Raw genomic sequence first — 27,519 nt, 5'->3', positions numbered from 1 at the left:
GACTACATTTGTGTGGGTCTGTGTCTGGGTTCCCTATTTATTAATTTATGTAATCTTTCCTCAGTATGGTTCAGTTCAGTTCAGTCGCTCAGTCATGTCCGACTCTTTGCAACCCCATGAATCGCAGCACGCTAGGCCTCACTGTCCATCACCAACTCCCGGAGTTCACTCAAACTCATGTCCATCAAGTCAGTAATGCCATCCAGCCATCTCATCCTCTGTCATCCCCTTCTCCTCCTGCCCTCAATCCCTCCCAGCATCAGAGTCTTTTCCAATGAGTCAACTCTTCGCATGAGGTGGCCAAAGTACTGGAGTTTCAGCTTCAGCGTCATTCCTTCCAAAGAACACCCAGGACTGATCTACCTTGATTACTGTATAGTAAGGCTTACATTTGGTTGGTATCAGTCCCCTGGCTTAGTTCTTCCTCAGTATGGTGTTAGTTATCATCTTTTGCCTTTTTATACAAACTTTTAAAAAAATTTTTATTTATTATTTGGCTCTGCTGGATCTTCATTGCTTCACACAGGTTTTCTCTAGTTGCAGTGAGTGGGGGCTACTCGCCAGTCGTGATGCTTGGGCTTCTCACTGCAGTGGCTTCTCTTGCTGCAAAGCATAGGCTCCAGGCACTCAGGCTTCAGTAGTTGTGGCACACAGGCATAGTTGCTCTGTGGCTTGTGGGATCTTCTTGGACCAGGGATTGAACCCATGTATCCTGCCTGGGCAGGTGGATTCATAACCACTGGACCACCAGGGAAGTCTATGGTCTTGTATTTTTAATTTCAAATTCCAAGTGTTTATTGCTGGTATTTAGGAAGGCAATTAACGTTTGTATACCTTACATCCTATGATCTTTCTCTAATTGCTATTAATTCCAGGAGGTTTTTTGTAGTTTCTTTGAGATTTTCTACTTAGACAACCATGTCACCTGCAAACAAAACAGTTTTATTTCTTCCTTCCAATCTGTATATCTATTACTTCCTTATCTAGTCTTACTGCATTAGCTAGCACTTCCAGTATGACATTGAATAGTAACAGTGAGTGGGCACATCCTTGTCTTGTTTCTAATCTTTGAGAGACAGAGAGAAAGCATTCCAGTTTCTCACTATTACATGTGATGTTAGGTATAGTTTGTTTGTTTTTTAATAGATGTTCTTTGTTGAGGACGTTTTCTAGTCCTCTGATTGATTGATATATGATATTTCCATCTTTAGACTGTTGATATTGATAGATAAATTGATTTTCAAATGTTGGAACTATTCTTCTGTATTCAGAATAAATCGTTTTTAGTCATCGCTTCAGTTCAACTTTCAGTCGTGTCTGACTCTTTGCGAACCCATGGACTGCAGCACACCAGGCCTCCCTGCCCATCACCAACTCCCGGAGTTTACTCAAACTCATGTCCATTGAGTCAGTGATGCCATCCGACCATCTCATCCTCTGTTATCCCTTCTCCTCCTGCCTTCAGTCTTTCCCAGCATCAGGATGTTTTCCACTGAGTCAGTTCTTCGCATCAGGTGGCCAAAGTATTGGACTTTCAGCTTCAACATCAGTCCTTTCAGTGAATATTCAGGACTGATTTCCTTTAGGATGGACTGGTTTGATCTCCTGCAGTCCAAGGACTCTCAAGAGTCTTCTCCAACACCACAGTTCAAAAGCATCAATTTTTAGTCATAATGTACAGTTATTTTATACATTGTTGGATTTGATTTGCTAATATTCTGTTGAGGATTTTTGCATTTATTTAATGAGACATATTAGTCTGAAGTTTTCCTTATGATACCATTATCTGTGTTTTAGTATTAGGGTTATTTTTTGTTAGTGTTAACATTGTAGGTATGTGTGTCAGTCAGGTCCAATCAGGAGACAGAAAACATGAAGCAATTTGAACAGGGAAATTTTAATATAAAGAACTGTTAACCATAACGGGATTGGAATAACAAGGACTTGGATAGTAAGATGTAGAAAACCCTAAAGACTCTGCTACAAAACCACACAAGGAAGAAGGGTCGGTGAAGCTGCTGGCCACCGTGCACCGCAGGATGTGGCCGGTGGAGACACTGCACGTGCTGCAGGGGCCTGTCAAGGGAACAACCTGCTGCTTTTCGATGTCAGCTCAGTTTGGCTTTCCCTTCCTCTCCTTAGAAAATCCTGCAGCGTGTAGGCACTGCTCTTGAGTTGGAGAATTTCTTTTTTTTTCCTAAGCCAGAAAGCAATTTTCTCTTTTATATTTTGTTTTACATCCTCCAGGGCCCCTGTACTCTTTAGGTTGCTGCTATATTTGCTTCTTAACTTTGTTCACCGTTAGCAGGCTTCCCTTACCGCATAGTTCATGCATCTGATAAATGTTTCTCAGGCACCTCTTGATTTCCTCCTTCAGTTTCAGAAGCTTCTTCATTCCCTTGAAAGGAAGAACATAGATAAACTGACAGATTAGTATGATTACCTCTATGAGTAGAAATAGTGTAATAGTCAAAAGCAAAACCTGATCTCAAGAAACATTAAGTTACAATAATGGGGGAAAACATATCACTACCAGGTTTGTGCAGGTGTCAGTGGCCTAGAGTGGAAGTTATTTTCTATCACAGCAGGCTTATTATTTCACCAATAACCCATACCTCAGAACTGAAAATTAAGTAGCCAAGGAAAGAATTTTTGTATTTCTCACTGGGCCAGAGATTGTAACTATCACAAAGTAATATAACTGCCGCAGCTCTTGCACAGTAATGAATTATGTAGGTCTGAAGGACCCTAAGGTTGCAGAAACATGATTGGTGCCAAAGTATGGTTGCTGAGTGGCAGTGCTTATTTTGAAGACTGCTAGATATGTGAGTTGAAGTTTGGATAAACAGATACAGTACTATCACTTTGGGTCATCCCAGGGTAACACATTGATACCTAGTATCAGAATCTGTAAACAAATAGACCACAGTGAAGGTATTTGGAAAACAAAGATGATAAGGAAATCGGGAAGCAAAAAGAAAAGAAAGTGGCTTTAAGCACAAAACTTGGGCTGGAGAGCTCTAATTTAGGCTCCTGGACCCTACCTCATTTCTGTGGAAGTTATCTGGAATGTGACTCAAGCAGAAGAAAGTCAACCAAATTTTTAAATGCAGAGGAAAGACTAAACTGAGGATGGAGGTATGTGTGTCTGCCTCCCTCTTCTTTCTTATGGCCCAGCTGATGAAGTCTAATGTCCAGTGTCCAAAGCATCTTGCAAACTATGTCTCCCTTGAGTGACAGAAAGCAAGTGAGAAAGATGTCTGCAGTCTACAATTTGAAAGACCCTGGCTTTCTGATTCTAGTCCTGACTCGATCATTTTCTATCTTGGCAAAGACCATTTTCTCATCCCTGCTGTAGGGAAAGTAATTAATACCAGGCTCAACCCCTCTTAAAATATAACTTTATGTAATCTTATCATTTATATGAAAGAGCTATGTAGACCATAAAACACCAACAGTTTTAAGGCTCTGTATTAGCTTTGTGGTGGTGGTTGTTGCTCAGTCACTCCTCCTTTGTGGGCCTGTGATAAACAATGAAGTAATTCTACACAGCTAGGAATCTAGAGCTTTCACCATAATTTGCATTATTGTTGTTCAGTCACTCAGTTGTGTCCGATTCTTTGTGACACCATGGACTGCAGCATGCCAGGCTTCCCTGTCCTTCACCATCTCCCAGAGTTTGCTCAAACTCATGTCCATAGAGTCGGTGATGCCATCCAACCAGCTCATCCTCTGTCATCCCCTTCTCCTGCCTTCAATCTTTCCCAGCATCAGGGTCTTTTCCAGTGAGTCAGCTTTTTGTATCAGGTGGCCAAAGTATTGAAGCTTCAGCTTCAGCATCAGTCCTTCCAATGAATATTCAGGGTTGATTTCCTTTAGTGTTGACTGGTAATTTGCATACATTCTGTCAATAAGCTTTTATTTACTATAGGTCCAGTGTTCAGTAGTTTCGGTCTCTGTCGCCAGGAAGGGCCCAGACTAGTGTCTGAGACAAATAAAGCACTGCAATTAAGGCCGTTGTGACTTAGTAGCTCTGTCCTTTGGATCTTTAGTTGGTAGATTTGAGGGAAGATTTCAGAAGACAGGCAGAGGAAGGATTATACTGCCTCAATACACAAAAAGCTTAAAATGAAATGATAAGCATCACCATTCTCTTTTTTTTTCACCACTGTTATTGTGAAATACAACATGCATACAGAAAAGTGCATTAAACACTAATTTACTGTTTAACATAATTATCAAATAAACATCTGAAATACCCACCACCCAGCGAATAAATAAAATATTTCTACATCCTCAAAACCCACCCCTTTCCCATGTGCCTGTCCCTGATCTTATAATAGAGGAGGAATGATAGTAATTATTTCCTGCCTTTTCTTAGAGTTTTACCACCAAAGTTGGATCCCTAAACCATAAAGTTTCTGTTTTTGAATATAATGGAATCATAATGGATATACTCTTTTTATGCCTTGATTCTTTCTAAAGATTACTCTCACGTAGAGTTAGTTCATTTATACTCATTGCTGTATAGTATCATTTCAGTTCAGTCGCTCAGTCATGTCCAACTCTTTGCGACCCCATGAATCACAGCACACCAGGCCTCCCTGTCCATCACCAACTCCCGGAGTTCACTCAAACTCATGTCCATTGAGTCCGTGATGCCATCCAGCCATCTCATCCTCTGTCGTCCCCTTCTCCCGCCCCCAATCCCTCCCAGCATCAGAGTCTTTTCCAATGAGTCAACTCTTCGCGTGAGGTGGCCAAAGTATTGGAGTTTCAGCTTCAGCATCAGTCCTTCCAATGAACACCCAGGACCGATCTCCTTTAGAATGGACTGGTTGGGTCTCCTTGCAGTCCATGGGACTCAAGAGTCTTCTCCAACACCACAGTTCAAAAGCATCAATTCTTTGGCACTCAGCTTTCTTCACAGTCCAACTCTCACATCCATACATGACCACTGGAAAAACCATAGCCTTGACTAGACGGACCTTTGTTGACAAAATAATGTGTCTGCTTTTCAATATACTATCTAGGTTGGTCATAACGTTCCTTCCAAGGGGTAAGTGTCTTTTAATTTCATGGCTGCAATCACCATCTGCAGTGATTTTGGAGCCCCAAAAGATAAAGTCTGACACTGTTTCCACTGTTTCCCCGTCTATTTCCCATGAAGTGATGGGACCAGATGCCATGATCTTAGTTTTCTGAATGTTGAGCTTTAAGCCAACTTTTTCACTCTCCTCTTTCACTTTAATCAAGAGGCTTTTTAGTTCCTCTTCACTTTCTGCCATAAAGGTGGTGTCATCTGCATATCTGAGGTTATTGATATTTCTCCCGGCAATCTTGATTCCAGCTTGTGCTTCTTCCAACCCTGTGTTTCTCATGATGTACTCTGCCATTATATAAATATACCACAGTTTTTTTATCCATTCTGTTGTTGGGGAACACTAAAGTTGTTTCTGTTTTGACTGTTACAACATCCTTCTAAGTAAAATTCTTTATATACCATGTAATGCATATGTTCACAAGTTTTTCTAGAGTTTATAGATGGCAGTCAAATTTTGGGGTTATAGGGTATGTCAATGTTCCATTTGTAATGATGAACTGCTATTCAAAGAGTTTGTACTGATTTATCTTCCCAGTGGTAGTATATGGAAGTTCTCATTGTTTCAGATACTCACCAACATTTGGTACTGTGAGACCTTTAATCCTTTTCCAGACTGGTAATTGAGTAATAGTATCTCCTGGAGGTTTTAATTTAAGTTTTCTGATTACTAATCAGGTTAATCATCATTTCATGTTTGTTAGCCATTAGGATTCTTTTTCCAAATATTCTTTAGAACACTTTTGACTCTCTTTGTATTGAGTCGTCTTTTTTATTGATTGGTACAAGCTCCTTATACTGGATCTTATTATTTTGTAAGTTACATGTTTTAAATATCTTCTCCATGCTATAGTTTGTCTTTTCACCTCTTTATGATATCTTTTGATATACAAATGTTTTTGTTTTGTTTGTTTGGGGTTTTTAAAAATTTATTTATGTATTTTTGGCTGTGCTGCACAGCTCAACCTGTGGGATCTTAATTCCCTGACCAGGGATTGAATCTGCGCCACTGGCAGTCAAAGTGCAGAGTCCTAACCATTGGACAGCCAGGGAATGACCTTGAACAAGCGTTTTTAATGTTAATATAGACTTGCCTTAGATCTAAACTCTATTTAGATCTATTTATCTAAATTCACATTTAGATCTAAATTCTAACTGGAATTAATTTTATATATGATGTGTGCTAGGCATTGTTTATAATTTTTTATCTATGTGGTTACTCAATTGTACTGATACCACTTACTGAAAAATCTAGCTGTTTCCCAGCGCTCTGCAATGATACCTCTCTCATATAGCACGTGTCCGTTTATGCATGAGAATCTATGTCTGAGATGTATCTTCTATTTTTCTATTTGTCTCTCCCTGCTCTAATGCTCGGAGAAGGCGATGGCACCCCACTCCAGTATTCTTGCCTGGAAAATCCCATGGACAGAGGAGCCTGGTAGGCTGCAGTCCATGGGGTCGCAAGGAGTCGGACATGACTGAGCAACTTCACTTTCACTTTTCACTTTCATGCATTGGAGAAGGAAAGGGCAACCCACTCCAGTGTTCTTGCCTGGAGAATCCCAGGGACGGGGGAGCCTGTTGGGCTGCCGTCTATGGGGTCGCACAGAGTCGGACACGACTGAACGGACTTAGCAGCAGCAGCAGCAGCTCTAATGCTACACCAAAATATTACAGTTTTATCTGGTAGAGCAAGTTTTTCCATCTTGTTCTTCAAGAGTATCATGGCTATTTGTGCCTCTTTGCACTTCCATATAAGTGGAAGTGGATAACTTATTAAGTTATATGCACAGAAATGTTGGGATTTTTGTTGACATTGCATTGAATCCATAAATTATTTGGGAAGATTTCACATTTTTGCAATATAGTGGCTTCTAACTCTTCAACATAGTATTCCTTCTTTAAGTCTCCTAGGTCTCTCAATAAGAGTTTATAACTTAATGTGTCTTTCAGGCTTTTTGTTAGATATATTCCTAGGTATTTCACATTTTTGGTGCTATTATAATTGGTATTTTTAAATTTCATGTCTTCTGTTGCTGATATATATAAAAATACAATTGGTTTATATATGTTTTAGCAAATTACTAAATTATCTTACTCTTTTTAATAATCTCTAGACTCTTTTTGGGGAGAAGGCAAAGGCACCCCACTCCAGTACTGTTGCTCAGAAAATCCCATGGATGGCGGAGCCTGGTCGGCTGCAGTCCATGGGGTCGCACAGAGTCTGACACGACTGAAGTGACTTAGCAGCAGCAGCAGCCACAGACTCTTTTGGACTTACTATATACAAATTAGATCATCTGCAAGTAATACAGTTTTCTTTTTAAAACAGTAACCTTACCTATTTTGTTTCTCTTTTGGCTTCCTATACTTGCTAGACCATCTACGTAATGTCAAATTGATAAAGGCAGTGGCTGTAGGCATCCTTGTCTTGCTTCTGATTGAGAGAGAAAACTTATAACATTTCACTCCATTAAATATGATATTTACTGTAGGTATTTTATAATATGTGTATCAGATTAAAGACATCTCTTTTATTCTTGTTTTTCTAGTAGGAATTTTTAATGCACTTTTTTCCTCCAAAACAAACAACTTTTAAAAAATTTTATTCAAGTATAGTTGACTTACAGTGTTGTATTAGTTTCTGGTGTACAGCAAAGTGATTCAGTTATATATATATATATATATTATACACACATATGTACATCATTTTTCATATGCTTTCCTATTATGGTTTATCACAGGATATTGAACATATTGAATTGAATATATTAAAATCAATATATTGAATATATTGATATTGAATATAGTTCCCTATGCTATATAGTAGGACCTGGTCGTTCATCCATTCTCTATATAACAGTTTGCATCTGCTAATCCCAAACTCCCAATCCATCCCTCTCCTATCCCTTCCTCCCCCTTGGCAACCACCAAGTCCGTCCTCTGTGTCCATGAATGTTTCGTGGATAAGTTCACTTGTGTCATATTTCAAAGTCCACATATAAGTGATAGTATATGGTGTTAAAGCAAACAGCCCTTTATTGAAGTCTAGTTGATATGCAGTATTGTATTAGTTTCAGATATACAGGAAAGTGATTCAGTTATATACATTCCAGAAATATATATCTACTCTTTACAGATTCTTTCCCACTATAGGTTATTACAAAACATTGACTGTAGTTCCCTGTGCTATATAGTAGGTCCTTGTTGTTTATTTGTTTTATATATAGTAGTATGTAGCTACTCCTAATCCCAAACTCCTGATTTATCCTCCCCCACTCTTTCCTCCTTTGGTAACCATAAATTTATTTCCTATGTGTGTGAGTGTATTGTAAATTATTTCATTTGTATCATTTTTTTAGAATCCATATGTAAGTGGTAGTATATGATATTTGTCTTTGTCTGACTTCACTTTGTATGATAATCTCTAGGTGCATTTTAGGCATTTTTATCAAGAATGAAAATTTAATTTTATCCAGTGCTTTTTCTGTATCTATTGAGGTGGTCATGTCATCTTTCTTCCTAAACTTTTAATGTGATGAATTACATAAATTGATTTCTTACTGTTAAGCTAACCTTGAAGTCCTAGACACACCTAACTTAGTCTTAATGTAGTCTTATTTTTTTTATTTCTTTATTTGGTTTGCTATTCATTTTCTATTTTTGCATCTAAGTTTATGTGTGAGACTGGCCTGCATTTTTCTTTCTCTTGTTCTTGTTAGATTTTGCTAGCATTGTAAACAATTTGGAAAGTGTTGCCTCTCTTTTAATTCTCTGGAAGAGTGTGTATAATGTTGGAATTCTTTATTCTTGAATACTTCATTGAATTTACTGGAGAAACCATCTGGACTTAGAATTTTTTGTGAGAAGATATTTTACTGTTGACATAATGTCCTTTGTAGTTATAGGATTTTTCATATTTTCTATTTCTTCTTGGGTTAGTTTTAGCAGTTATACCTTTCTAGGATAGTTATTTAATCTAAAATCTTAAATTTATTGGCACAATGTTGTTCTAATATCCTTTTATCTGTTTAATGCCTGTAGCATCTATAGTGGGCTTCCCTGGTGGCTCAGATGGTAAAGAATCTGCTGCAATGCAGGAGACCCAAGTTCGATCCCTGGGTTGGGAAGATCCCCTGGAGAAGGGAACGGCAACTCACTCCAGTATTCTTGCCTGGAGAATTCCATGGGCAGAGGAGCCTGTTGGACAGGGACGGGGTCGCAAAGAGTCAGACATGATTGAGCGACTGACACACACATAGCATCTATAGTACTGTCTCCTTTTCATTTTTGAAATTGATTATAGGTGCTCTTTCTCCCTTTTTCTTTTTATCACTCTTCTCAGAGGTTTGTCTATTTTATTACTGATTTCAAAGATCCAATATCTGTCTTTATTGAACCTCTTTATTATTTATTTACTACTTTATATTTGGTGTGCCCTTTATTTTCTTTCCTTCCATTTATTTGGATTTATTTTGCTAATATATTTTTTTTAGCTCCTTGACATAGATACTTAACTCTTTTTTTCTTTTAAGCTTTTCTTCTTTCACATAAACAATTAAGGTTATACATACATATTCTGTTCTCTAAAATATCACCTTTAGCTAATCGTACAAGTTTGGGGGGTTTTTTTAGCTGCCCTGGGTCTTTATTGCTGTACTTGGGCCTTCTCTAGTTGTGGTGCTTGGGCTTCTCATTGTGGTGACTTCTCTGGTTGCAGGGCACAGGCTGTCGGGCACGTGGACTGCAGCAGTTGTGGCCTGCAAGCTCAGTGGTTGCGGTGTGAGGGCTCTAGAGCGCCAGCTTAATAGTTGTGGCGCACAGGCTTAGTTGCCCCAGAGCATGCAGGATCTTAGTTCCTGGACTGGGGATCCAGTTGATGTCCCTTGCACTTGCGGGGGGACTCTCAACCCCTGGGCCACCAGGGAAGTCACCTTACAAGTTTGATATGTATACTTTTATTGCTAAAAGTTTTATTCTTCAGTTATTGTTGGGTATAGCTTTCTGAATATGTCCATCAGATCAAGTTTGTTAATTATGTTGTTCAAATCATCTGTATTACTGACATTTTAGCTGCTTATTCTATCAATTACTAAGAGGAGTGTTAAAATCTTCACAGTAGGTTTGTACTTGACTATTTTGTTGTCTGTCAATGTTTGTTTTCTATATTTTGAGATTATATTATTATGTACATAGCAATTCAAAATTGTTGTATCTTCTTGGTAAATTGAAATTTTTATCATTGTGAAGTGGCCTTCTTTGACACTAATAATGCTTAATGCGTCAAGTTTATTTTGCCTAATATTAATGTAACTATACCAGTTTCTTCTTGGCTAGTGTTTACAAAGCTAATGTTTTCCCAGCACTTTATTTTCAATATTATATATCTGTATGTTATTTAGATGTCTTACAAACTGTAAATAGATAAATTTATCCATTCTGACAATACTACATTGTCGCTGCATCGTTTAGCCCTGTATACATGTAATTTCTAATACATTTGGATTTCATTCCACCATTTTCTTTTGGGTTTTTTGTTTCACCTGTTTAAGGTTTCATTTTCTCTTGTTTCATGTATTCTTTTTGTTGATAATCTTTTTATCACTCTGCTTTTTTCCCTCCACTCATCTGTTCCCTAGTCTTTTGATGGTTACCTTAAAAATTATAGAATACATACAATATCATCAAAGTCTAAAAGTAAACAATATCTTTTCTCTTTTCCCAAATAAGATAAAACCCTTTAGAACACTTTAAATTTATTATATTATATTATTTTATTATTATTATCCTGTATTTAACATTAAAAGATGCTATTAATAGTTTTATTATTTCTGTATATAATTACTGCTCATTTAGATGTAACCATATTTTTACCAGGATAATAAATAACCTAGCTTGCCACTACCAGAAACAAGATTGGTATCACCATTCTTGAGTGTTTTTCACCTATTCCACATCAAGAAGTTTTTATTATTTCATCTAGTCTCAGTCTCTCTCTGCCTTTCTTGTGCTTCTCCTTAGCTCCCTTCTCTCCTTTCAGTGTTCCCCTCCTCCATTTTAGGAGCAAAATCAATAAATTCCTCAATTTGTTACCTGCAAGGTAGTTTTCCCTCTTCTCCAAGACCTGTTGACATCCAACTCTATCTATCCCAAGGTGGCTAAACTTGCATTTTTCCAAAATGGTTTCCTTCCCAACAGGGTCTCTAGCTCAGATTGGAGAGATGTTGAAACTGTCAGAAGTAGATACTGCTTGAGCTAAGAGTTCAGAAGAATGAGTAAGAGTTAGTGGAATCTCTCACATCCCTCCAAGCTCAAATAATGACTATTCTAACTGTCCGCATTTCAAAACCATCCCCTTCCCCAGTTTCAGCTTCTGGAGCAGGAAATTCCTTACAGACTTAGCAATTAATGTATTGAGTTTCATTCTGGAATCAGAAATGTGAGATGAAAAGGAGAGAAATCAGCAGATCAAATATGAACCTCAGATTTCTGGGTTAGTTTAATCTCCCTTAGACAAGTAGTCCCTTGCTTGCACTCTAAGAGGACGGAAAAAAAAAATCTTAATGACAACTGGTTGAGACAGCCTCATGAAATTGTGAATGTGTCTCCCAAACTTCCCCCAACTCAAAGGCACTTTTGAAAAGGGCCCTAGTAAAGTGGCTCAGCTGGTAAAGAACCCACCTGCGATGCAGGAGACCCCAGGTTGATTCCTGGGTTGGAAAGATCCCCTGGAGAAGGGATAGGCTACCCACTCCAATATTCTTGGGATTCCTTGGTGGCTTAGCTGTTAAAGACCTGGGTTCAATCCCTGGGTTGGGAAGATCCCCTGGAGAAGGAAAGAGCTACCAACTCCAGTATTCTGGCCTGGAGAACTCCATGGACTGTATAGTCCATGAGGTCACAAAGAGTCGGACACGACTGAGTGACTTTCACTTTTCACTTTTTCAGTAAAGAAAAGTAAAATTTAAAGCCTATTCTCCAGAAGCTTTCACATCAGTGGAACAGACATATGTGTTAATAATTTCAGTATGGTATAATGAGGCCTTAATAGAAATGTATTCAACATGCTCTGGGTCAATCAGAGGAAGAAGTAACCAAATTCTTTGGGAAACTGGGATAAATACGGAAAAAGAGATATTTAAGCCTTAGCTTAAGAGGTGGATATGGTAGGGGAAGGTAATCCAGGCAGAGGAAGAATGCAACCTGTATTAAAAAAATCACAGCATTGTAAAAGTGCGTGTCATATTCAAATTGAAGACCAATAGTTTAGCATGGCTAGAATCAGCATTTAAGGAAAAGGGAAAAAGACTGTCAGAGGTAAGATGGGACCACCCTGTTACCTTTTATTAAACACTCTCATAGGACCCTGTATTTTTTATAACACTTTCCTACTTTGAACTTCTTGTTCAGTGTCTGTTTTTTCACAACATTCATCCTTAATCCTGGGCAATCAATAGATACTACCCATGGCTCAGATGATAAACAATCTGCCTGCAATGCAGGAGATGTGGGTTTGATCCGTGGGTCAGGAAGATCTCTTGGAGAAGGGAATGGCAACTCACTCCAGTTTTCTTGCCTGGAGAATTCCATAGACAGAGGAGCCTGGCAGACTACATACAGTCCATGGGGTCTCAAAGAGTCAGACACAACTGAGCAACTAACATTTTCACTTTCTTTCAAAATTAATAAATCAAGAATAAATAAAAGAATATCATTTTTAGTTGTAATAAACACTAAAATTGTTAATATGGCTATCACAAGGAAGTGGGACCAGGTGATAGGGTTAAGGGGTTTGAGAGGAAACTTTTACTTCATTTGTTTATATTCCTCTGTACTGCTCAAATCTCTTCTCATGTGTTCTCATTATATTTTTAAAGTTTTTATTGAGATAAAAATTCACAGTACAGTGTGCAGATCTTGTGTTTAGCTTAATAAACGTTTACACATGTAAACGTGGTTATACATCCATGTAACCACTATCCAGATCAAGATATAAAATATGTCCAGTGCTCCAGAAGAGCCTCTCAGTACTCCCCCTTCCCAGACATACTGCACCCCCCGAGACCACCACTGTGGTGACTTCTTCCACCACCGTGTAGTTTTGGTTGTTTTCACCTCATTTACATGGAGCTATATAATATGTACTTTTTCAAGCCTTTCTTATTGATGTGTAATACACTTCCATTAACATATCCTGATCTTAAATGTTGGCTCAGTGAATCTGGATATATTTCCAGCACTCCAGAAGATTCCCTCATGCCTCTTCCCAGGCAATAATGTCCCCACTAAGATAATCACTATTTTGACTTCTACCACCATTGTTTTGTCTGTTCTTGAGCATCATATAAATGGAATCATACAGTCTCACAGAGGGCACCACCCGGATTTTCTTTAGGAGAACCTGCTGTAGGAAGCAGCTTGATGAAGGACCTCTAACCCACCCTACTATAGATCTGCCTCCTGAGCCTCTCCTGAGCAGCTCTCTGCCGAAGGCTGAGCATGGGGTCCCAGCGCCTGGCCCTCCTGCCTGATGGGGAGCCCTCTGGCAGACCGCTTTTGCTCTGGTTGGCTTGGCAGAGACCCTCAGACTGTGCTGTCATCTGAGACTCTTCCTACTCAGTCTCTGCCTCCTCCTCTCCTTTCACAGGTTTTAGATCATGTGATCTGAAGTTTTGCCGTATCTATTCCTGTTCCCTCTCCCTTTATTCTTCACGAGTTTTTCCCCTAATAAGTCTCTTGCATATCTGCTTCCACCTACTTCTCAGAGGACCCAAACACAAATGTGCATTTTTGTGCTGACTTCATTTGCTCAGCATTCTGTCTGTGAGAGCCATCCACGTTGTTACATGTAGCAGTAATTTGTTCTCTTCTATTGCATGAGTATAGCGCAATATATGTATCCATCCTAATGGCACTGGGCATTTGAATAGTTTGCAGCTTAGTGCCCTTATTTTGATGTTTTTATACATGCAAGTATTTTGGTGAACACGGGCACTCATTTCTCTTGGGTATATGCCAAGGAAGTGGAGCTGCTGAGTCATAGGCATATGTTTAGCTTTAGTAGATATTGTTAAAGTTTTCCAAATTAGTGGACCAAGCTACACTCCAACAGCACTTATAAGAGTTCCTGTTGCATGTAATATTTTTACAAATGTAAATGTAAAAATAAATAGTTCAAAAGATATATTCAAACCAGATGTATGCCATCTCATCCTAGTTTGTTTAAGTTACCATTTTTAAAACTGCCCAACAGAAAAAAATGTTCACATACCCTAAAATGTGCATAGTGGTTATATTAAAGGGAGAAGGGAGATCACGGGGTACATTTACCTTTGACTTTGAGCAATATCTGAAATGCTTTACAACAAGTACATATTTCTTTTAATTATTGTCTTGAAAAATATTAACTAGAACTAAAAGGCTTATGATGAAAACCAGCAGGCTCCTCCTATACTCCTCTACACTACTCAGTTGCGAGGCTCCTAGCTTACCACTCCTTTAATTGCTTCCAAAGATGTGTTGAAATCCCTTATCAGCTGCCTAATTCTCTTTATTCCTTGTGGGTTTCTATCATTTCCATCACTTTATTGTCATTTAGTGAAATTTGAAGAGAGAGAGGTAATTAATATGATCAATCTCCCACTTTTAATCAGAAGTTCATGCCTACAATCTAGCTGATTTTTGGACAGTATCGTAGTGAATGGGATGTATCAAAGAATAGCAGCTCGTTTTAAAGACATCATTCTGGTGATTGAGATTAGCGATGATGAGGACGGACTGGGGAGGAGAACACTCAGAGGCTGGTGGGGAGAATGCTTAGGAAGACACAGAGGTGGGCTTCTCACCAAGCTGCAGCAGGATGGAGACAACAACATAGAGGGCACAGAGAGTCCATGCCTCAGGATCACAGCTCACATCTAGGGGCCCCTCACCCCAGTTCTCCTCCAGGATGGACTCCACCTGAAAGGAAACCCACCAGACTGTAAAAGCTGAGAACAAGGAAATATACCAAAAATGGCAACTATGTGGCCATACCCCTTAGTCCTGAGTCCATAGCAGAGGTTGTAATCCACCATGGCACACTTTCCTGCAGAGCCTGGGGAGCCTCATACTCCCAAATGGTAATAGACACTGCTGATGCATCAACATGGGGCCAGTTGCCCTCCTGTATCTAGTAGCTTCCCACCCCCTCTCTTGCCCACAGGCAAACAACAGAGCCTAAAGACCCCATCCTGAATTGTCCTGAAAACTACATGTCCAGGGAATTGCCACAAACCAGCTGCATAGACGTGAGCTGGCAGTGGACTATGAAATAGGAAGGGACTGGTCATTGAGGTTTCTGGGTCCCTTGAGGGCATGGGCAGTCACTTCCACTAGGACCTGGGCGCTCAGCTGTCTTACCTCATACTTCACGGGGCGCAGTTCCCCCTTATCTAGGACCTCAGCAACAAACTGCCGGTACTCAGACAGCTCTGGAGACAAGAGAGGGGGTGGTCAGCAGAGAGGCAGGGCACACAGTGGGACCGGGCTTCGCTGTCTGATCAGACCTGGGACAAGCATCACAGGAGGTTCCAGAGAACCCCAGCATGGCTAGACGGGGGTTATTCCCACTGGGTTTCTGCTTTCCTTTTAGCCTGTAGGAGGTCGGAGACTGCACCATGGGGAAAGAGGAGGCAGTCCCTCCATCCCTGGCCTGGGGAAGATGGCTGGTTTGTGAAGTGTGAAGTCTGTGCCCCAAAAAATGTAAAAGGCAGTGATACCCCCTTCCTCCCAAGAGTTGACTCCCCACAGGTCCCTCTGCTTATATCCACGCCAGCTTATATCCAAGCCCCTCCTCACCCATCAGGGCATCCAGGACATCCCAAATGGTTTCTGCGCGTGCCTCTATCAAGACCCCAGCAGCGTTGAAAAGACTGCTTATGAGAGAATTCGCTGGGCTGTTCATCTGTAGCTCCCCGGAGCACTGGACCTCAGACACCTAGGACCAGGAGATGGAAGAGAGGAGCCCAGTCCCATCAGAGTAGATTGTCTCCCCACTCGTCCCTCCCTCTCTCTGCCCTCTTCTTCCTTAGGCCTCTTACTCTGCTCTAGATCCTGCAGCTCTTCTTCACTGCTGAGGCACTTAGTGAAGCAGTTTAGCGCCTCTTTTTGCTCCTCCGGAGTGAGATCCTGGAGGACTCGCACCATGTCCTGAACTCTCTCTTTTATGCTTCAGAAATTCTCCAAACTCAAGGACTTCCCTGTAGAGGCAGAAATTAAGAACCCAATCCCTCCAGCCTAGCAAGCTCCATTACCAAGGCCCCCAAGACCCCATTCTTGATCTATCTTTCTTCTGGAGACCACCTCTCTATAACTTCCCTTCTTCTAGTCTTTTTCTGTTAACATGAAGCAGATAGACACCCGCCATCACTGCCTTCTGCTGACCCCACTTCCACCTCCCAGCTCACTTCAGTCTAGTACCAACCCCCAGTTCTTCTCCACCGCCAGGAAATCAAAGCTTATGTAGTTCTTGCCATTCAAAGTGCAAGCTTTGGACCACAGTAGGAGTAATGAGGATTTAGAGGAAGTTAGAACAGTGGTTCTCAGTCTTCACTGTGCATGAGAATCCCCTGCAGAGTAATTAAAACTCCCAGTGCCCAGACCAGGCCCCAGCCCCAGATCAGCTAAATCAGAATTTCCAGAGGTGGAACTCAGTTATCACTACTTTCAACATTTCCCTCAGGTGATATCTGTGTACCAGTGAGAATCACTGTGTTCAGAGGAGACAGATGCAACCTCTAAAGTGGAAACCTACTTTTGGCACTGCCCTACCCTTCTCCAGGGCATGGCAACCTACTCCAGTATTCTTGCCTGGAGAATCCCATGGACAGAGGAGACTGGCGGGCTACAGTCGCACAGAGTCGGACATGACTGAAGCGACTGAGCACGCACTACCCTTCTCCTCCCAACATTCTCCGCTACTACTGCCACACACACGCGCACGCACACACACTCAGCTGCCCCACTTGAGCTGCATTCCTTGGGACCAGAGGGCTCAAAGGTGAGGAGTGCAGCTACCCTGAACATAGCTGGCCTCCCCATCCTTACCCAACCAAAATGAACCGCCATCTTTCTCTGCAAAGAGAGGAAGAATAATCTCAGCAAGTCCTCAGGTCACCTCCACCCCAGCCCACCCCATGGACATTCTTGTCCCAGTGGTGGGGGTTCTCAATTCTAGACTCTGAGCCCTCACTGCCTATGCTGGGGAGCCTGCGTCCTCATCATGGTGTATAAATGACAAAGTACTATATTTACAGACCCCTTCCTACACTCAGAGATAGGCAGCCATAGGCATATGCCTAAGATGATTGAAGGAGAAAGGGAAGTCCAGAGAGAAGCACCATGCCCTTAGCCACTCAGAAAATGTGGGTGACGGCAGGAACTGGACTCTTCTGTGATGGAGAATCTCACTTGAGCTAGTAAGACCTTGCCAGAACTGAACGTGCAGCTTCTACAATTTTCAGTAATTTCTCTCGAGTGTTCTACTCCACCTAGACCTCGCTCCACTCCTTCACAAGGGATCTTAGGCAGTACAACCCTTATGGGATTCAGGGAAAGACTGAAAGGCCAGAGGAAGCCACACACAGAATCATACAGGTCTCCTGGTCTAGTCCTAGTTCATTTTAAGGTTAGTACAACCATGAGTCTGGGGGCTGTAGGCCTAGTGAGCGGCAGAGCCAGGACAAGACCCTGAGACTGTCTGACTCCTAGTCCAGTGCTCATGCTGTTGTGTGAGAACTGGCCAGGCAATTCAACTGTGCTCTGTAAGCCAACAGGCCTTCAGTAAGGGCTGTGAACCCAGGATCCAGCGCACTGGCCTACACAGAGCAGGTCAGAGTTGGCGGAGCCTGGAAACCCTAGGCCAGCATGCAATCCAACCTACTTCTCCAACAGGCAGATTTTCCTCCTGCCCTCACCTTGGCTCAAACTTGAGTGCATCCTGTTACATTCTCAGCACTGATGACTCTATAATTCCAGGTCATTTGTTATCCTCTTTTTAAAACCAGTATCCTTGCCCATTCTAGAATGATGAACAGGAGGCCCACTCACTCACCTTCTGGAAAGGATCTGGTTTTGTCCAAGAAACAAATATCTAAACCAGTTTTTAGATAGAAAGAGAGATCAGTTGTTAGAAAGCCCAGTTCTAAGTTCCTCTCTCTAATATCTCCCCCGTCTTCCCACCCCACCCAACAGGAAAAATAAATTCTGGGAGAGAGACAGGAGCTAACACCTCTAGGGAAGAATTGGGTTTCCCAGGTGGCTCAGCAGTAAAGAATCTGCTTGCCAATGCAGGAAACACAGGTTCGATCCCTGTTGGGAAGATCCCTGGAGAAGGAAATGGCAAGCCACTCCAGTATTCCTGCCTGGGAAATCCCATGGACAGAGGAGCCTGGCAGGCTACAATCCATGGGGTTGTAAAAAAGCTGGACATGACTTAGTGATTAAGCAACAACAACTTCCATCCTTCTTCCCAGTCCCTGAAACTTCCTCCCACCGTCCAGGCCACCAGGACCCCTACAGACTGACACAAACCCCAGTTGAACTGACCCCCACCTTCTTCATGTGTTCAGCTCCCCTACCTCACCCCCCCACCCTACCAGGCCTAGCTTACCCATCCTCTCCGCGCTGGGGAAGACAAGCTGCTTTACCCGATAGGCCAGGACCTTCTCAGGGGTGATGGTCACTTCCTTTTGGTGCCAGGAAAAAGGAGCGATGTAGATTGACCCCTCAGTTCCTGACATAATTACCGTGCCTGATCTCCCAAACAATCCTGGGAGGTAGACATTATTACCCTCAATTTACAGATGAGAGAACCAAGGCTCTGAGAGGGTCAGCAGATGAGCCCATTTCACAACAGCAGAGTTGATATTTGAATCCACGTCTGACTTCATTTCCATTTCACTCAACAAATATTTATGGGGAATTCCCTGGCTGTCCAGTGGCTAGGACCCAACACTTTCACTGCCAGGGGCCTGGGATCGACCCTTGCCTGGGGAACTAAATTTCCACAAGCCACATGGTGTGGCCAAAAAAAAAATTTATGGAGGACAAAACATGCCTGTTTTGTTCCAGGCATCATGGCTCCTGTTGTCCTGCCTCCTAAAATGGGTGGAAGACAAAGAACAAGCAAGAAATACCTGTGTAATTATGAGCCATGGGAAGCGCTATGAAGCAAATGAAAACAGAGCATTGCCAGAGAGTCAAAGGGGAGACTGTGTGATGCTATATACCCTTCTGGGGCAAGAAGAGAAGTTGTAAGAAGGCCAAGGAGCAGGCAAGACTGCTCAGAAAAGTCTAGAGGAAGAGATGAGGAGCCTGGTGTCTGGGCTGGCAGCCCCTGACCGGAGTGTGAGCCAAGCTGGCTCGCCCACAGTCCCTGTCTCCAGAGATCCTAACCTCGTGTTCACGTTGGAAACCAAACATTTTCAACAGGATCTGAACATCAAATTGTGTTTCATATTTCAGGGTTTCAGTCCTTTTTGTCTTCAGAGTTTCTGTCACTATATACAGGTCTTCTCTCTTCGCCTGGATTGATTGGAATGAAGGAGGCAGTTCCTTCTTCAGCTTCCTGGAGGGAGTAAAGGGGAAATGAGTGGGGCCCCACCTCCTAGGCACATTTCTCCCTCCCCACCAGTTACTCTCTATTTGAGAGTAAGTGCTCCCGAGGCCGGAAAACCAAGGAACGTGGAACCCCTGTCAAAGTTCACTTAACCCACCATGGAGGGGGAAGGGGGTGCAAAGTGGGAAGGGAACCCACTAGCATCTCTGGAAGATTAGAGTATGGCAGCACAGTGAAATACTTCACAAGTCATTTCACTTAATCCTCTCCACACCCCTATGATATCGGCAGGCTTGCATCTGTTTTTCATATGAAACTGAGGCTTAGAGACAGGTCACGAATGGTCCAAGGTCACACAGCAAATAAGCACAGAGCTGGGATTCAAGCCCTGGTCTGTGTAAGTCCCAAGCTTGTGTCCTTCTCACGGCACTGAGATGGGCATGTGCCCAGTCCACAGCAGCCCCTTCTCTCAGGAGCGGTCCCAGCTCCCTACACGGGTCTCTGGGACCTGGTTGTGCATTGTCCACCTTTGGGGTCCATGGGCCATTTCTGATTCCATAAGGGAATTCGTGGGCTTTCCTAGTAGCTCAGAGGGTAAAGCATCCACCTGCAATGCACAAGACCTGGGTTCAAACCCTGGGTCGGGAAGATCCTCTGGAGAAGGAAATGGCAACCCACTCCAGTATTCTTCCCTGGGAAATCCCATGGACAGAGCAGCCTGGCAGGCTACAATCCATGGAGTCGCAGAGTCAGACACGACTGAGCTACCAACACACAAGGAAATTCATTTTGTGACTTAAAACAGTCTGATGGAACTTCTGGTATTGCAGCCAAAAGACCTACCTACATCCTTGTCTCTGGTGACCTTCCTTTACCTACCTGCCCCCACACAACTCTATTTATACACTCAACATAGCCTCACCCTAGAAACAATGCATTCTAGAAAAAAAAGAGTTCCCTCGGCAAAGGCCCCTCCCCAGCAAGACTGTGGTGGTAGGAGCAGCTCAAAGGACCAGTACAATTTCACTGTAAGCCTTTCAGTTCTTAATTAAAAAGGGGAAACAAAAGGCATCCACCCTGCTGGGGGAGGGCTAGCCCAGGAAAACAGAGGGGCCCCTTTCCCTGAACCATCCACACTTTCCAACAATTCCAGCTAAGGGAGAAGACACCAATACCAGCCACAACATAACTGCTGAGGGGGAAGGCTGGTGGAGTCCCTTGGAAGGACCATGCCCTCAGCTATTAGAATGTCTGTAGCACTTGATGGGTGCCACCCTGGTGGGGTGGGGTGATGGCACTTCCTGTGCAGGAAATGTTCAACCGGGGTGCTTTGATTTCCCTGTGCTTCACCTCATCTCGCTTCTTGAGTACTTACCATGTGCTGGGGATAAACAGAGAGGTTAGTAAAGACGGTCCCTGGCCACAAGTTGTTCTTAGTGCAGTGAGGGACAGGTACATGGAAACCACTGACTTGCCACAAGGCGAAGTGAAACAAGCACAAAATGAAGATTTGGGTAACACGATTTAAGAAAACAGAGGAGAGTGGTCTCGAAACCAGCCAGTTTGTGCCAAGTCAGAGTCATCAGTTACCCTGGAGAACAGCAGGAAAGTAAGTGAATTGGGGACCTCAGAAGAAGGGCTCCTGGAGGCTGGTTCTGGACGAATGAGAAGGCTTGCAAAGGCTGGAGAAGAGGAGGGCATGCTTGAGTAAGGACTGGGTTGCAGGGGCGACAGGTACTGGGAGTAGGGAGTGGGAGGCAGCACCAGCCAGGGCTCCCCACCTCCGATGGCCTAGGTGCCCCAAAATATGGGCTTCTCCCTCCCTCCTTCCCCCTTACCACCCACCTCCAGCCTCACTTGTTCTTAAGGGAATCCAGGAATTCCTGGGGTATCTCGCTCTTTTCTAACTTGATATTCTTCTCCTGGAAAATGTGGAATGCTATTTTAAATGTTATTTGGGGGTGAAATTTCACTGCCAAACTTCCCTTTGAGTCTACGATGTCCAGAATTTCAAAGTTATCACCTTGACCTGGAAAGAGAAAGAGAGGTCTCAATGTCGTTATCACTGAGGCTGACCCAAAAGCTCTCTCTCTAGAAGATCCTTGCTGATGCACCCCATCCTGGGCTCCCCTCATGATCCTCTTCTCTTCCGAGCAAGTCTTCCAGCCATGGTTCTCCAGCCAATGCTGTTCACCCCGGAAGTTATCATGGTTGGAGCCCACTCTGCCACAGTCTTACCAAATGACCTTGGGTAAGTCACTTTACCTCTGAATCTGTTTCCTCATCTATACAAGGAGAATATTCATAGTACCTACTTCCAGTGCTTGAGGAGATTAAATCATGCAGCTAAGCACTTAACACATTGCTAAATGCTCAATAAATGTGAATTAGTCCTATTAAACCATTTGAGAGGCTGAAATGAAACAAAGAAAAGTAAAGTGAAAGAATCAGGAGCCCCTGACCACCTGGCTTCCCAGCTGGCACTAGTGGTAAAGAACCCGCCTGCCAATAGAGGAGACAATAAGAGACTCGGGTTCGATCCCTGGGTCAGGAAGATCCCCTGGAGTAGGAAATGGCAACTCACTCCAGTGTTCTTCCCTGGAGAATAATGGACAGAGGAGCCAGGAGGGCTATAGACCATGGGGTCACAAAGAGTTGGACACGACTGAGGGAATGAACACAACCTTTGGGAAATAAAAATTAAGCAGAGTTCACTCTCTGTGTTTGTGTGACCTGAGCAGGTGTAAAGTAAGGCAACTCTGGAAAGTTGCCCAGGGGCATGGACTCTGCCCGGCCTTGCATAAGGCCTTGCGTAAGGGCCTGGAGTCCGAGTCCATTGCTGCCCCGGAGTTAGTGGCGAGTGTGTGGAGATGCTGCTAAGCTGAGTGCCTTTCTCTCAGACCTCCCAGTTCTGAGCCTACAGAGGCAGGAGAGCATCTACTGCTGCATTTTAGGGGTGGGCCTGGATTTCTAGAGAAAAAAATGCATTTTGAAACTGGTGGAAACATGCCAGACCTAGAAACAATGCCTGAAATCAGTCCTGTGTGTGTGATGCTAATGTCTCAGGGCCCATTTGTTTCTTGAGTAATGTAAAATTTGGCGTACTTTATCAGAAAGAAAGAAAAATCAAACCTCATGCACACAAAGGCTACAGTATGGGAGGATTCCCTGGTCCAATAGTTAGGACTCCATACTTCCACTGCAGAGAGCATGGGTTTGATCCCTGGCTGGGGAACTAGATCCCACAAGCCATGCAACAGAGCCCACACAGTATGGAGAGGGGCAGCACAGAAGAATAACGTGACAATGGAGAGACCTGACAGGTACTACCTCAGCCAGGTGACCAAGGTCAATATCAATAGTGATAAGTCTTGTTGACAATATGTACCCTTGATATGAGGGTTTCCCAGGTGGCTCAGTGGCAAAGAATCCTCCGGCAATGCAGCAGATGCAGGTTTGATCCCAGAATCAGGACGGTCCCCTAGAAAAGGAAATGGCAATCTACTCCAGTATTCTTACCTGGAAATCCCATGGATGGAGGAGCCCAGTGGGCTAAGCAACAACAGCAGCAAACCCTTGACATGATGTGGTGAGAATAGTACTTTACCTTTGTAATCTTTCCCCGGCCCCCAAACTCATTTCCTAGGTCTAAGAGACAAAAAAATTCAGACAAATCTCAGTAGAGAGGCATCCTATAATATGCCTGACTAGTACTCCTCAAAACCGTCAAGGCTGTTAAAAACAAGGAAAGTCTGAGGCACCGTCACAGCCAAGAGGAGCCTAAGGAGACACGACAGCAAAACGTAACACGATGTCCTGGATGGGATCCTGGAACAGCAAAAGGGCACTGGATGAAAACAAAGATCTCTGAATAAAACTAAAGAAATCTGGGTATAACTTTGTTGCTGTTCAGTCACTCAGTCCTGTCTGACTCTTTGCGGCCCCATGGACCACAGCACGTCAGGCTTCCCTGTCCTTCACTCTCTCCCGGAGCTTGCTCAAACTCATGTCCATCGAGTCGGTGATGCCTTCCAACCATCTCATCCTGTGTCACCCTCTTCTCCTCCTGCCTTCAGTCTTTCCCAGTATCAGGGCCTTTTCCCACGAGTTGGCTTTTCACATCAGGTAATGGACTTTAATTTTTAAAAAACCTATGTACACCATCCACACCAAATAGTTTAAAATAATAATGTTTCAAAAAGAAGCAGGTCAAATTGCTAAAAATCAATTTAAATGATCAGCTCACCTCATTCTTAAGAATTTTTTTAAAGTTTGGTTTCACCTCTGTCTTTGAATTTTTTATGAAAACAGATAGAATTTCCCTTAAAGGAAGTTAACCTCATCAATTTTCCATAATTAAACTTGCCCCTGCCCCTGGAGAATAATACGATCATTGCAAAACATCCTAGTCCTGCTTTAAAGTTGTGTTGTTGTTTTTTTTCAAAGAACTTGTCTGATTTTTTTTTGGCGGGGTTGGCCACACTGAGCAGCATGAAGGCCCTTCGTTCCCCTACAAGGGCTCGAACCTGTGCCCCCTGCAGTGGAAGTTCAGAGTCCTATCTACTGGACCACTAGAGAAGTCCCTGATTTTTATTTTTTTGAGAACTAGCTTTTAGTAAATTGACTCTTGGCAATTCAATTTTCAGAAAGTCGACTCAGAGTCTTTGGAAAATGCTAATCTGAAATTTTCCTAAAGCTGCTTGCTTGCTGAATTAAACTCCACTTGCAGAAAAGCCCACCACCTCTGAGCAATCTGGGTACTGTTCTTGATCACATAACAGTCATACGTGGCAGGTGCTCTAGAACTATACAGTGGTGGTGTTAGAATTCTTTTCCATCTCTTGGGGAAAACCAAAAGGATTTTGGTAGAGATGTCTGAGTTGCAAAACTCCTCACCATGAGGCGTGAGATGCCGTAATAAAGTCTCCAAGAGAAGGTTCATCTACACCTCTCCTGGGGCTTCTGAAACCCAAGAAACCCCAGGAATTGGGAACCGCTGAGCTTGGAAGCAGGGGAATGGGACAGACTTCTCTCCTAAGGCCTCTGAACCCTTACGGAGTTCTGCTGACCGGAAACTTCCCATTCAACTGTCATCCCCAGGGAACAGGAAGGGCTAATAATAACTGCCACCAGTTGAAAGTCTGGGGTGAACTTTGATTGAACGCTCCTTTTTGCAGGCACAGTGGTAAATGATTTATGTAATTTACCTCATTTGATTCTTGCAACAGTCTTCTCAAGTTGACAGATGAGGAAACAAGCATAGAGAAGGCAACTTGTCCAGAGGTTACCCAGCTGCTAAGTGTGGCGGAGCCAGGTTTTGAAGTCAGATGCCCTCTTCTCTAGTTGACAGATGAGGAAACAAGCATAGAGAAGGCAACTTGTCCAGAGGTTACCCAGCTGCTAAGTGTGGCGGAGCCAGGTTTTGAAGTCAGATGCCCCCCAGTTCTAAAGCCTGAGTCCTTTCTTAACCAGCAAGCAAATTGTTTCTATTTATTTATACATTTAAATGATTAATTTTATAAACACATGAGAAGACCTTAGCTAATTTAAAAGCGAATTATTTACAAAGGGAAAAAATAGGAAAAAAGACAAATTCCACGGTTTCTTTGTTAACTGGCTGACCTGGTTGATAGCAATGGGGCCTTGAGAGACAGGTAGAGTAGGAGTGGGCAAAGTCTCTCACCATCTCATACTGACCTTGGAACTCAGGAACCACCATATCAAATGGTACTTCACGCTCCAGGATGTCCTTCAGGGTGAGGTTTGTCTTGTCATACTGGTATCCAAAGAAACGTCTCCTCTTCTTCACCAAATAGAAGCGGTGGAATCTGTCAGCATCGCTGAGGCTTCTGACGGCAATCGTCTTTCCACTGGCGTCTATCTCTTTAACCACAGCTCTTGAGATTGACTCAAATACCGTGGGCATTGTGCCTGGACCAACTGGGGAAAGGAAGCCAATTGAAGTTTGGGGGCAGGGGGATATTGGTTCAGGTTTTTTGATCTTGTACTTTTGGCCGATCCAAAAGTTCTAGGCCAATCAGCACTTGGAATGATTTGGCTTCCCTGTTTCTAGAAGGTGTGGCATTTACTACACAGATGGAATGACCATCACAAATGCCAGACTCTCCTCACGGCTGGTAGAACCCTTCTGGAGGAAAGCTGGAATGGCGATTGCCCCAAAAGGAAAGTAAGACCTGTTTTCTGAGTCTCCCACAGCAGAGTTGCCCCTTGCTCAAAGGGACCCGATGGGTGGGAAGGCAGGCCCACCATCCCCAAACCTTACCAGTGCTGATGAACAGAGGAACCAGGAAGAGATGAAGGGCTTGGCTGCAGACCTCACATTACCAACCCCAACAGACGACTTCTTCCCTTGGCTCTGACTCCTGGGCCTCCCTCCCTTCCTGTTCTGAAGGCAGTTGGATGGGTGCCCCTACCCACCATTTCCCAGTAAGATGGTGATAAACTGATCGCAGAAGGAAACCCTACCTTTATACTTAAACAGTGGCTTGCAGCTGGATATCCTGGACAGCCCCCCACCCGCAAGTCCTATCTCCTCCGTTTCTGGTCACCTTCTGAAGGATCCCCTCATACTTGGTAAAAGCAAATGAATCCCAAAACCTTACCTGGGACATCTCCCACCACCCACTCTCTGCTTCACCCTCTCCCTGGCCTACTTTTGGCCCCTGTGCCTCCCCACTCGCCGGCCCTGCGGGACCTTCCATAGGCCCACCACCAGTCCAGCCTGACACGGCTGCCCCTCCTCATTTCTTGTCAGCAGCAGCTCTTTGATCCCCACCACGTTGCAGCCCTTAGGCTCTCTTCCCTCCAAATCCTTCCTACTCTCTCCTCTTCCATCAGTCACTCTGCCTCTCCTTCCTTTTCAGATCTTTCCCCCTTTCTTCAGGCTCCTCTGCCACCCTCCTGAGGCCAGACCACACCCCACAGGCTTCCTGGCCACCTTCCCCTAATTCCCTTCTGGCTGACCCTGGCACCTGCTCACCCCTCACCCATGTTCCCTTCTCTGCCCCTGCCCCCGTAATGGTGATCCTCTCAACTCATTCTCCACCTAGGAATCCTTCTGGGATTATGGAAAGGGTGTACCCAGGGCCTACGGATCCATCTCAGGGGCCACACACCTCGTTTTTGTCCTCAGCTACTCACCAAAAATGGAGGTTGTAAGAATCCCCTCTGTGTAAGGTCTCTGCACAGTTTCTGGCCACTGTGTCTTGGGACTATATAATATGGGAACTGAAATTAAAAAAAAAAAGAACTGGAGAGCTAGGTACCCCACCTCTCAGAGTTTTAGATAAGACACATTATGGCTGGACAACAGGTCAAAGGTAAGAAACCGACTCTTCCCTCCTCAAGGACCCAGGGAGCAGGAAGGTGGGAGATTGACAGACAGACACAGATGATACTGCACAGAACAGGCTGTAAAGGCCCCTCCCTGGCAGGTGAGCCTCACGTCCTCTTCCCTCCCACTCATGCTTGTGGAGGGAGGAGGAAGCAGGAAGCTTCCTCTGAGGACAGAGAGGCCAAGGGGGAGAAGCCGCCCTCCAAGGCAGGGGAAGTGACAGGAATTCAGGGGGAGGAATTCAGAGGAAAGGACTGGGCACCCCTTGGGACTCTGGCTTCTTTATGAAGCTGTGGCTGAACTGACACCCTCCCTGGTTGTGGCACAAACTCTCCCTCTGCCAGCCCGGCCTGGCTCAGCCAACCAAGCCCAGAGGTGTAAGTTCTGTCTGAGGACCAGCCAGGCGAAGTCCCAGAGCAGAGTGCTGCACTCTGGCCAGCTTGCTGCCTCAGCTAGCTCGCC

The 27,519-nt window shown here is 43.6% G+C and overlaps 1 protein-coding gene and 1 long non-coding RNA gene across 6 annotated transcripts; one reads left to right on the top strand and one right to left on the bottom strand.

The window, feature by feature from the left end:
* Window positions 1–1,877: 1,877 nt before the first annotated feature.
* Window positions 1,878–27,506, bottom strand: GSDMB (gasdermin B). Of its 5 annotated transcripts, none has more exons than XM_025280187.3 (10): window positions 25,401–27,506; window positions 23,092–23,184; window positions 21,561–21,732; window positions 19,541–19,712; window positions 18,198–18,236; window positions 15,944–16,082; window positions 15,506–15,576; window positions 14,950–15,064; window positions 2,320–2,398; window positions 1,878–2,197 (listed from the first exon to the last, which is right to left on the bottom strand). In XM_025280187.3, the coding sequence occupies exons 1-9, from the start codon at window positions 25,627–25,629 to the stop codon at window positions 2,328–2,330; spliced, it is 1,101 nt and encodes a 366-aa protein (XP_025135972.3). In that variant the 5' UTR covers window positions 25,630–27,506; the 3' UTR covers window positions 1,878–2,197; window positions 2,320–2,327. The 5 variants fall into 5 exon arrangements, 4 of the variants coding, with proteins under 4 accessions (XP_025135972.3, XP_025135973.3, XP_025135974.2 ...); XM_025280188.3 differs by lacking the exon at window positions 1,878–2,197 and having other exon boundaries at window positions 2,319–2,398; window positions 25,401–25,643; window positions 26,865–27,506; XM_025280189.3 differs by lacking the exons at window positions 1,878–2,197; window positions 2,320–2,398 and adding an exon at window positions 9,350–11,359.
* On the top strand, window positions 21,123–23,543 carry LOC102403287. The gene is made up of 3 exons (XR_328452.4): window positions 21,123–21,312; window positions 21,799–21,954; window positions 23,350–23,543. It is a non-coding gene; the product is annotated as an uncharacterized LOC102403287 (long non-coding RNA).
* Window positions 27,507–27,519: the final 13 nt, after the last annotated feature.

This window comes from Bubalus bubalis, chromosome 3, assembly GCF_019923935.1.
Source record: "Bubalus bubalis isolate 160015118507 breed Murrah chromosome 3, NDDB_SH_1, whole genome shotgun sequence".
Classification (NCBI taxonomy): Eukaryota; Metazoa; Chordata; class Mammalia; order Artiodactyla; family Bovidae; genus Bubalus; species Bubalus bubalis.
Note: the sequence above shows the minus strand (reverse complement) of the source record. Positions and strands in the feature narration are given on the sequence as shown.